The 12040-nt window shown below is 33.5% G+C and overlaps 1 protein-coding gene across 1 annotated transcript in view; it reads right to left on the bottom strand.

The window, feature by feature from the left end:
• Root (ciliary rootlet coiled-coil, rootletin) overlaps positions 1-11118 on the bottom strand; it is a 37907-nt gene extending 26789 nt beyond the window's left edge. Inside the window, exons 1-5 of the mRNA XM_090102117.1 lie at positions 10937-11118; positions 8392-8557; positions 7752-7964; positions 7072-7230; positions 6616-6752 (exon numbers count right to left, since the gene is read on the bottom strand). Coding sequence (XP_089958243.1) covers positions 6616-6752; positions 7072-7230; positions 7752-7964; positions 8392-8557; positions 10937-11103 — 842 coding nt within the window. The 5' untranslated portion in view covers positions 11104-11118. The remainder of the gene's footprint in view (positions 1-6615; positions 6753-7071; positions 7231-7751; positions 7965-8391; positions 8558-10936) is intronic.
• Between the last annotated feature and the right edge of the window lie 922 nt (positions 11119-12040).

The raw sequence follows: 12040 nt of genomic DNA, 5'->3' as shown, positions 1-12040 counted from the left end.
TTTGACAAAAACTAGAGTTACAGGAAATGTGCAAATCATTTAGGGTGTTCGATAAAAATATATTCAATGCTATAGTTTATTTAAAAGAGCATGGTACTTCCAATCAAGTGCCTAGAAAAGCTCGACCATGAAAAACCGCTGCACGCGAGGATAGGCAAATGATTCTTTTGGCAAAGATGGATCCATTTAAAAGTTCAAATTCTATTATTAAATTAGTTTTTTCCGAAGACGAACCTCACAATGTGTCGATGAGATCGGTTCGCAGGCAAGTCGAGGCAAAATTTTTTGGGAGAGACGCCAAGAAAGTACAGCTTCTTATTAGGCAGTACAGGGAACAACGATTTTCATTTACTAAGAAATATTGCTAGTCTGTCCACTAGTCCGCCAGTGAAAAAGTTTTATTTTGGGATGAAACTAAAATTAATTTAATCAATCTATGGCAAAGGATACGCGCGTCGTTCAGTTAACCAGGCCTTAGATAAAAAAATAAACAGTTCAGCATGGCGGAGGAAACATTATAGTATGGGCACGTATGGGGTTGTTTTGAGACTGTTATAATCTTTATAGACAACAACGGCTTTACAACGTCGTGGCTTAGATTGTATGAGATTTTCACACGTTTGCAAAAACATATTTCCTAATAGAATTAGGGCCTTTAAATGGATCTATCTTTGCGAAAAGCATAATTTGCCTATCCTCGCGAGCAGTAGATTTTCATGGTCAAGCTTTTCTAGGCACTTAATCAGAAGTACCATGCTCTTTGAAATAAACTATAGCATTGAATATCTTTTTATCGAACACTCTAAATGATTTGCAATTTTCCTGTAACTCCAGTTTTTGTCAAAATGTAAGCTTAAAATTATTTTTCTTGTTGATAGGTCACAAATCTTACTTTTACCCATTTTTGCTGCAAAGTTACTTAATTTTCAGAAACTTTTTGATTGAATGTTTAAAAAACGGTGCAAATATTTATAGAAGAAGAAAATATTGACGGCATTTTAATAGGTTTTGACTTTAGAACACTCGAAACATGCTGTTTCTAATTTGATGTCCAGACTGAAAATACTCGGAAATCAGACTTCACCTAAAGTTGTTTGATTTTATAAATTTAAGCTAATGTTTGATTAAAATTAAGCAATTTCTTATAAAACTAGATAAACGGGTATTTTATTACATATGAAATAATGCTTAATCTCTAATACGTTAATACACAAATGTTAAATAAACTTGATGACTACTTCATCGTGTTACCTGTTTCTAATTAAACGTCCACCACTGTATGTATTATATTCATTTTGTTTGTAGCGATTGTGATTAGATTTTTTTTATGTATTGTTATTTAAATTTGTATAAAAAAAAATATATGTTAAAATTAAAATCACTTATGTTAAAATTAAATTCAGTAAAAATTTATGTTGATTACATATTATTTTATTTGTTTGAAGATAAGTAGATCGTTGTAATAATGTACTTATTCCAAGGTTTTGAATAAATTTTCAATTTGTGTATAATTTTGTGATTTTAGCCAATTATGTATTTTATTTTTGCATTGAGTATATGTGGTACGATATATATCAATTTGTTTATTTATTTTATTATATAACATGGGACCGAGAAAGCATTGGAATTTTCGAATAGAATATGACTTGAATTTATTCGTGGGACAAACATTACGTTGACGTCCTAAGGTTTTTTTATGATCAATTTTTGTATGTTGCTCCATGATACAGGCTTTAATGAATAGCTGTCTAATAGTCAATACGTCACAATCAGTATAGATGTCGGATGTAGGGTATAATATAGGTTTGAAACGCATCACTTTGAGCAGAGCTCGCTGTGCTCTTTCTAGACATATTATGTGAGACTTTTTTGCACCGCCCCATGAAGTAATACAGTATGTCAAAATAGATTGCGCGAGAGCATAGTACACTTGTTTTAGGAGAGGGTAGTCTGCAACGTGTCTTAGCTTTTTAAAAATATATATCATCTTTCTTGTTCTTTGTGTTAGCTGGTTAATATGTGGTATCCATGTCATTTTATGGTCAATAATAACACCTAGATATTTAATTTCTTGGGTTAAATCTATAGTGGGACAGTCACAAGAGTTGTCGCTGGTGGTTTTGCACGCGTGTAATTTTATATCAAGCGGTTCTTTTGGGAATGATCTTATATTGTTCGCAAAAAGCATAGCTTTCGTTTTAGTTACATTAAGAGTGAGTAAATTACGAAGCAGCCAGCGTGCAACTATTTTTAGACCATCTTCGGCATATAATTTTGCTTGTTTCCAATCTTTGCCATAGAAAATAAGTGCTGTATCGTCAGCAAATGCAAGCAACTTACAATTTTTTAGTTTGATTTTACAGAGATTATTTAAATAGATTAGAAAAAGTGAAGGAGCCAAGACACTTCCTTGCGGGAGCCCATATGTAATTGGGACTTCTCTACTATAGGTGCCGCTGATTACGACGGTTTGTGATCTATCGGTTAAATAATCATGGAATAACTCCAAGGGTTCTCCTCTTATACCGATATCCGACATTGACTGTAGTAAAATAGGAACGGAGACTGTGTCAAACGCTTTGGCCAAGTCTAAAAAGACTCCAATACATTTATTTTTACTGTCAACCTGCTTCGCAACGAGATTTGTAAGGTCTAAAACAGCTTGAGATGTTGATCTGCCTTTTCTGAAACCGTATTGATTGTCTGCGAGAATACCAAATTTTTCCAAGTATGAGAGTAGTCTACTGTTCAAAATTTTTTCAACTATTTTGGAAAGCGCTGGTAGCACCGAGATAGGTCTATAGTTGCCTACACAGTCTCTATCCCCTGTTTTAAAAATTGGGTGAATGACAGATCTCTTGAATATACGGGGGAAGACCCTTGATTTAATGCAGAGGTTTATAATATGACACATTAGGGGCGAAATTATACTTTTTGACAATTTAATTAGTTTCATAGGTATATTATCCAGTCCGGTGGAGGAATCGGTTTTTAGGTTATTTATTATGGAGTGTACTTCAAGTACTGTTGTTTCTAGAATTACCATTGAGTTCGCAGGTGAATGTAGTTGTAGAGAATCAATGGTATTTGGATCATTTATGACGGGGAATTTTTTTGCCAGGTTTTCTGCAACGTTCACAAAGTAATTGTTAACTACGTCAAGAGCATCTTCTTTCGTATCTCCTAATTTAAACAAGGCCTCAGTAGATGGTTTTGATTTATGCCTATCAGTAATTGAATTTATAATTTTCCATTTCATTTTAGGGTTATTTGCATATTTTTCTAGTTCGGACTTTTCGTGATTTCTTTTTAGACGTTTTAACAAGTTATTGCAGTGATTTTTATATCTATTGTATGTTATTTTCATAATTTCATTCAAGGGTTCTTTTTTACATTTTAAATGCATGCGGTCTCGATTTCGTATACATCGAATGAGACCGGGCGTAATCCAAGGCTTTAAACAACGTATTCTTCTTGGTGTCATTACTTTGAGTGTGTTACTAAGAATTAAATTATTTAATATTGACACTAATTGTTCGGCAGACCAGTTTGCGTCAGAAGATTCAAGTATGTCTTTAAAATCAACATTTTTTAACTCGGAAACAATTGAGTCATATTTTATTAATTTATTAGTGGTGTTATTTTTTGGTTGTATTTTATTTTCTAGGACAATACAAGTAAGAACTAGTGCATGATCAGTCAGCGGGGCGTCCAAGACTATTGTTTTTGACTGGTATATTGATTTAATCATAACGTGGTCCAGACAGTTGCTATCTCTTGTCGGGTACAAATGTCCGGGTAAAAGACCATGACTAAATAATAAATTTAAGTATTCGCTAGCGCTGGTGTCAATACTATTTTGGCTTATATTTATATTTAAATCTCCTATAAGAACTATATTACTAAATGTTTTTGCACCTATTAGAAAATTATGTAAAGATTTTAAGAAGTTGTTTGTGTTTTTAAAGGATGGAGACCTGTATATACCCAGAATAGCAATGTCGTTTTTTATAGTTATAAGTATGCTTGTTGCATCCGAAATGTTTACTTCTTCAACTGTGCAGTTTATGCCTTGCTTAACATATGCAACTATTCCGTCATTTTGATTCAAGTTATTCTTGGTGTAATGGGTGTCATAAGACTTTAATTTTGGGGGGTATTCCGTTTTAATATTCCAGGTTTCGGTAAGTACAAGAATTTCAGTATCAATAGCTAATCTCGAGAGTAATATTTCAAAGTCTGCGAAGTTTTTGCTAATGCTTCTTATATTTTGTGTGAGGATTTTTAAATTTTTGTTTTCTGATAGTTCGGATGATAAGATTTTTTTACAGGATTCTGGATTGCACAAAAAAGAGGGCCCTGATGAAATTTTATCAATATTTTGAGTTAAATTAGCATTACTTATAGAATCGAATGTAAATTTAGTAGAATTACCCAAGACTTAAGTCTATAAAAAATCGTCCCATAGATCATTAAAATTATAATACATTAGATAAGTATTTGAAAAACAAATAAATTTTAAGAATGTTGAATAATAATTTTTGGGATCACTCCCTAAGCTGAATAACAAAAATATGGGTAAACGCTTGTAAAAATAAAGGTTAATGTAAAAATAAGAGTAAAAAGTACAAATAATAAGAATAATTAAAGCATGCAAAATTGAGTATAGTCACATTTGATTACGAAGTGCTGTGAGTTGAGCTTCGTCCTTGATTTCCGTATGAGGAGAGTCAGCGTTTTTTCTAAGGAATATTCTACCGTAGTTTGACCAACAAAACTTATAGTCATGAGCCCTAGCGAAGGCTCTTGCGAGGTAAAATAGTCTTCTTCCTTTATTAGTGAGAGCTTCGGACACATAAATTGGGGTGTTTGGGCCATTTAATCCAATGTTGGTGGTATTCAATCTTTGGTCAGAATGTTGTTTTTTAAATGATTTCATTGCTTCCAGAATATCATTTTTCATAATGACTGAGGCCAGCTCCGCTACAATAGTTCCTTTATTTGATTTACCATTTACCCTATACGTGTCTCTGATATCAGATTTCTGTACATTAATCGCGAGTGCTTTGCAGGTTTTTTGCACAATATTACATAAATCTGTTTTAGTTTCACGCTCAGCTGGAACCGGAATATTTCGTATTTCTATCACTGAAGCCTTAAGATTTCTTTCTATATCTTCAATCTTAGTTTCTAATGAGGCTATGTATGAAAGATGTTGTTTTCGTTCCTTGGTGAGATCATCAACAGCTTGTTTCATACTATCATATTGATCACTGAGGAATGTTAACGATTTTTGGATTTCCTCATTTGTTTGCTTAATACCAGCATTTTGCGTTTTGATATCAGTGATCTCAGTAATTAAGGTATTCATTAAAGATGTCTGTTTATCTTTCCAGTCTGCAAGCATCTTTATCATTTCTTCTTTAAAAGCCAGGAAATTATCTTCACTAGGTTGACGCTGCCGTTTTAATCGTTGGGACACAAATATGGTAGCAGGAGCATTGGTAGCTATTTTGTTAACATCTGTGTCTGATAGTGCATGTTGTAACTCACCTCCAGGGGGTGACCGCGTCAGTCTTGACATTATAACTTAGACGAAAGAAAAATTAAATAAAAAAAAAAAAAAAATAATTTGCTGAAGTTCTTAGTATACGTTGTTGCGGTTTAAGTAAGACTCACTGACGGTATAATTTAAAAAGTAATTTAATTCGGTTGACTTTTATAAAACACGTCCGTTCGGTTTCGATGCCAGGAGGGAAGGAAGTTGAATACCATATGTCCAAATAGGTTTTATTATTGCGCAGTACACTCTAAGTTTATTGCTTAGAGAAAGTGTGGATTGTCTACCCAAGAGCCAAAGTAAGTTTTTGAAGCGGAAGTTAACTTCTGTCTTCTTCTTCTTTATATGATCTTTCCAGGTGAGCCTTCGATCCAAGTAGAAGCCGAGGTACTTCACGCAATTAGACTGTGGTAGAGTTTCTTGGCCCAATGGACAGGCGGGCAGAGACCATGTCTAAGTGCAAATGTGATGTGATGTTATTTAGGCGCACTTGCTCTTATGCGCCACTTATCTAGCCAATCTTGGGTTTTATTTAGCTGATTTTGAAGCATATAGCTAGCTTTCTCTCGATCTGGATTGCATACTAGAAATGCGGCGTCATCGGCAAATGTTGCTATAGATACCCCTGGGTGTTGGGGAAGGTCGCTAGTGAAAATATTATATAAGACCGGGCCTAGAGTACAGATCCTTGAGGGACACCAGCTAAGCAAGCGAAGAGAGATGATCTGGCAATTATAAACCATAAAAAACAAATATTCATTTCATTTTCTCCTATTCGTAGTATTTTTTGTTTCCATTAAGTCCTGTCTTGTTTAAAACGTACATAAATTTAATGTAAAGAAATGTTTCATTGGATTAAGTCAAAGAAACTTTAAATTCTACAAGTAAATTACAAAAATACAGTAAAATATACATCATTTCAACATCTAATTGTGTTTCGTTCATTTTTTTTATTTTTTAATTATTGAAATTAATAAATACAATCACAGATTGAAAATATTCACTTTTTTTTAGTATATGTTAATAATTTTTATATGGTAACACCAAAACCATACCTATCACTGGAGTACATATGTGTGGGTGGTGCATCACTTTCCGAGTCCTGTATCAACGCACGAGCCACTTCTTCTAACGCAGAACGCATTATATTCGCCTCTGAACATAACGCTTCTGCACATTCGCAACGCTCCTCCTGTTTAAATAGATAATTAATAACAATATTATGAGAATAAAATATAAATCCAAAGGTTAATTTCTTAATTATTGCTCTCTTGGACTGTGGAACTTATTAATATGAACCTTATTGCTTAAAAAATAAAGTTAAAATTCTCACCAATCCCTGCATCTCTTGCATCAGTCGCTCTACAGGTAACTAACATAATATGAATCTTATCACATAGAAAATAAAGCTTAAATTCTTACCAAACCCTGCAACTCCTACAGCTATAAATGGCAAATGGCAACTATCAATATGAACCTTATTGCATAGAACATAAAACTCAAATTCTCACCAATCCTTGCAACTCTTGTAATAGTCTTTGTATACGCGCGTCTCGTTCCCGCAACTCAGAAAGTGCATTGTCTCGTTGTGTATTTGCCGTGTGTAAATCGGATCGAAGGTTCTCGATTGCTGATATGGGCGTAGAAGATTGTGCTTGGGTAGTTTCAGGCTAAATTAGAAAAAGAAGATTATTTTGAGATATTTTTTAATTTAATATTTGTTTATAATTAGTGATAATCAATGTATGCTTCAGGACGCAGCATACAATTTGCTACATATAAAATTTGGCAGTTTATTGATTTTTACATTTACAAAAAACAAATGTAATTTTTTCATTGAGACATGTGCTTAAATTGTATCTTACACAAACTTATTACAATTTAAATAACTACTTACACAAAATAAACGAATGCACACAAAATAAGTAAATAATAAACAATTAATTTATATTTCAACTAGCTTTCCGCCCGCGGCTTCGCCCGCGTTTTCAAGGAAAAACCCGCATAGATCCCGTTCCCGTGGGGTTCCGGGATTGCGTCATTTTCCCGGGATAAAAAGTAGCATTCGGGTATCAAAATATCTGCATACCAAATTTCATGAAAATTGGTTCAGTAGTTTAGGCGTGATTGAGTAACAGACAGACAGAGTTACTTTCGCATCTATAATATTAGTATGGATTCAATCAATAACCTTAGAGCTCCCATGACTAGCATACGCCGTAATAGCGTATCCACTGAGCGTCCCCACTAAATCTCGGGCAGCGGAATCTATATCATTCTTCACTTTGTACAGATCTCGCTCAGTGTTAGTTTGAAGATCAGAGAAGAATCGTTTAACAGAGACCACCTCACGCCATAGATTGAGGAGACGATTGTGCTCGTTGGAGTAATAGTCGTTGAAAGCCTGAAATTTTTATGCATGGATAAATTTATGTTGAGTAAAATAGCATACAATAAAAGTTTATGTCAAGGTTTAAGTGTAGATACGAAATAATGACAAAAAATACAGAAATATGTATTGAAAGGTGGTCTAAGGTAATGTATATGAGACAAAATAAATCCCACAGTTTTCACGGAAATCAAGGAAATCACAAAATATACGCCATCAAGTATGTGCATACAGAACCAATACATGATAAGACTAAAATTCAGAATGATGAAAAAAAATTATCATATTAGGTTTTAATTGCAAGGATTATAGACTTTTTCCATTCTCACTCATTTAATGTTGTTTAAATAAACAGTATTTATTATACTTGTTTTATTTCTTATTTATCTTATGAATTTTTTAATAAACAGTATTTATTATACTTATGATTTGTCCAATATACCTGTTCTTCATCCTTCCACTCATCCTCTTTGATAGCCATTTCGTCCCGCAGTCCCTCCCAGTCATTGGTGAGCTTTTGCAAGTCATTTGTGAGAGCCTCGTTCAGCTGATGTGACTCTTCCAGTTGGTCTCGGAGCAAGTTGTTTTGGGATACTAGCTTTTCGCATCTAGACATTTTACAATGAATGAATATTAGTATTAAAAGATGGTTTTACATGTAGAATTTGAATTTATTCCAATACAAACCTTTTTGATAAAAATAAATGTTTGTCATTTTGACATGAATTAATACCTTTAAAATACATAATAAATGTTTAAAATATAAAAGTTCAGTAATAATTTTTAAATCGAAATACTTAACAGAATAATATTCTAAATTCGCTTTAACATAATATTATTGGATATAATATATTTGCTTAAACATTTCAGCAACTTATATGACCCTGAATTTGGCAGACAGCAGACAAAATGTAATTTCAGATTGGGATATCTCTAAGCGAAATTAAGTTTTACATGTTTACCAAATTGGAAATAGTTTGTCGTTGATTTACCTACAGGTGATAATAAAGAAAATTTTATTTTATTTTTTCTATTTTTTTTTAAATAAATAATAAAATTTTGGGAAGCTCTCACCGTGTTCCCAATTGTTTTATAAATCTGAAACTTTCAAATTTAGCTTATTATTGGATTCTGAAAAGGTGATATCAGTTAGTTTTTTCATTTCGGCTTGGAATATTCTGGGACGTATATCTACCAGAAAAAATAATTTTTAGTGGAAAAAAGAAAACTCATATTTTCGTCTTTAAAAAATCTAAAGGTGATATTTTTTTAATTTTAAATTTGTCAGTCGGATCATAAGATATCCTAATTTTTAAATTTTGATGCCGGATATCAAAGTGAAAATTAATCAAAATAAAAATAAAAAAAATGTCATGTCTTCATTTTTAGTAAATCTACAGATGATATATCTCGGATTTTATATATTCTTGTTTATTTGTTGTATATCCTCATCTTTAGATTTTTTATCCGAAATGGAATATCAGGCATGAATTATTCTTTTTTTTATTAAATAAAGAAAAATATATTATCAAGGCAATTCAACTGTTAATATTCAGCCCATAATAAGAGAAAATTATGGAATAAAATATTTTCAGTCTTTATATCATAGCCCGGTCAAATTAGACCTTTGCGATAACAATAATTCCCACAGAGCTAAATTGTGGTAGGGGTGTACCAAAACAAATAAAGTTTAAAAGTACAAGTTTTAAGATCCCATGTGTGCAACAAAAGTCATTCGGGGTCAAAGGAAAAATGGACAGGACGGTAAATTTTATAAAAAAAATACCTTGTGTGTGCCTATAAACTCACCAGCTCTCCACCAAAAATTTGGCTCTGTAGGAATTATTGTTATTGCAAAGGTCTAATTTGACCGGGCTATGATATAAAGACTGAAAATATTTTATTCCATAATTTTCTCTTATTATGGGCTGAATATTAACAGTTGAATTGCCTTGATAATATATTTTTCTTTATTTAATAAAAAAAAAGAATAATTCATGCCTGATATTCCATTTCGGATAAAGAATCTAAAGATGAGGATATACAACAAATAAACAAGAATATATAAAATCCGAGATATATCATCTGTAGATTTACTAAAAATGAAGACATGACATTTTTTTTATTTTTATTTTGATTAATTTTCACTTTGATATCCGGCATCAAAATTTAAAAATTAGGATATCTTATGATCCAACTGACAAATTTAAAATTAAAAAAATATCACCTTTAGATTTTTTAAAGACGAAAATATGAGTTTTCTTTTTTCCACTAAAAATTAATTTTTCTGGTAGATATACGTCCCAGAATATTCCAAGCCGAAATGAAAAAACTAACTGATATCACCTTTTCAGAATCCAATAATAAGCTAAATTTGAAAGTTTCAGATTTATAAAACAATTGGGAACACGGTGAGAGCTTCCCAAAATTTTATTATTTATTTAAAAAAAAATAGAAAAAATAAAATAAAATTTTCTTTATTATCACCTGTAGGTAAATCAACGACAAACTATTTCCAATTTGGTAAACATGTAAAACTTAATTTCGCTTAGAGCGGGGGCACACGATGCGTTGCGGCGGCGGTGCGGCGCCGGAGCGGTGTCGCTGCGTCGTCTTACATAGAAATATATGTGGCATGTCACACGATGCGCTCCGGCGCCGCACCGGACTTGTAACCACCAAGACGAGGCGGGGAGGGGTGAATGCGGTGCGACGTCGGAGCGGCACCGCTCAGTTGTTTTGCGTCACAAGGAAGGACACGCTGTGCAACGCTGCTACGACGCCGCTGCGACATAAAAACGTTACGGCGCCGCACCGCTCGTGTGCCCACTGACACGGTGAAATCTTTGCGGTGCGGCGCCGCAACGCATCGTGTGCCCGCGCCCTTAGAGATATCCCAATCTGAAATTACATTTTGTCTGCTGTCTGCCAAATTCAGGGTCATGCAACTTATACAAGTTTCATAGCGTAACGTAAAATGTGCTTACTTGCGTTTCTCTTCATCCAATCTCTTGAGTGCGGTCTCCAAATCAGAAATACGCTCATCCCTGCGAGTATCACTCGAAGACATAGCTAGTGACGGCGGTGGCAGTGCTATAGCTTTACCAGTAGATGGTCGGTAACTCGTTTCGCTCCGAGGTGTTGTTTCAAGCATTTGGTTCTCGAGTTCTGCACATCGTTGTTTGTATTGCAGCACCTGTGTTTATTTGGAGTTGAGATTTTTATATTATTTGCAGGAAACATTGTATTGCTTTCAATTACACTGTATTCGACAATTTGTTTCATCTTTTACAATAAATTTGAATTGTAATTTGTAAATATGTAAGGTAAACAAAGTAGAATTTTGCTTTGAATTTTGGCACAAAAATAAAGACAAGTGACAGATGAGAATGACATTGACGGAAGAAATTTCGTTTAAAAACTGAATCAACACAAAGATAAATCACTACATAGTCTAGAACAAGTCACTTCCCGCTGTCTGTCCGTCTCTTAGCTTGTCTAAGCTTGTCTAAGCTTAGATCTTTAAAACTACGCAACGGATTTCAATGCAATATTTTTAAGTAATGTTTTATGAAACCACTACTAAAGCCAATAAAATGAATAGGTATGATTATAATCAAACTTGAAATATGAATTATTTCTACAACAAATAATTTTATTACATACTTTTGCTTGAAGTCGTGAAACCAACGCAGCTTGGCCCTGCTGTGCACGACGGTATGCATCGAGCCTCCGCTTGTGATCCGCGCTCTCCCCAGCAAGGCGAGCACGAAGCTCTTCATTTTGCCGCCGCAGATCACTGCCTACACTACCAACTGGAGAATCCATGTCTGGAGGAGTTCTTGAAGGAGATTTCTTGAAGAAAAAGAAATATAATTTTAAAGATGGAACTAACTAACAATATTTTATAGGTAATTTTTTTTTATATTAAAATGAAATATCATTAAATTGTTACTACTGTAACCACACTGTAACCTACCTTTTATTAAACACGTTTCAATAAAATACTGTGTATTATTAAAAAAACCTTTTTACCTCCTTCTTAGATCGCTGTGGTAGCGTACTTGGTGGTCTACGGCCGATCGGAGCCC

Source organism: Colias eurytheme, chromosome 5 (genome assembly GCF_061535395.1).
Source record: "Colias eurytheme isolate Ceu_HAF_F1 chromosome 5, ilColEury1 Martin Lab GWU primary, whole genome shotgun sequence".
Taxonomy (NCBI): Eukaryota; Metazoa; Arthropoda; class Insecta; order Lepidoptera; family Pieridae; genus Colias; species Colias eurytheme.
This window is presented reverse-complemented; position numbering and strand designations above follow the sequence as displayed.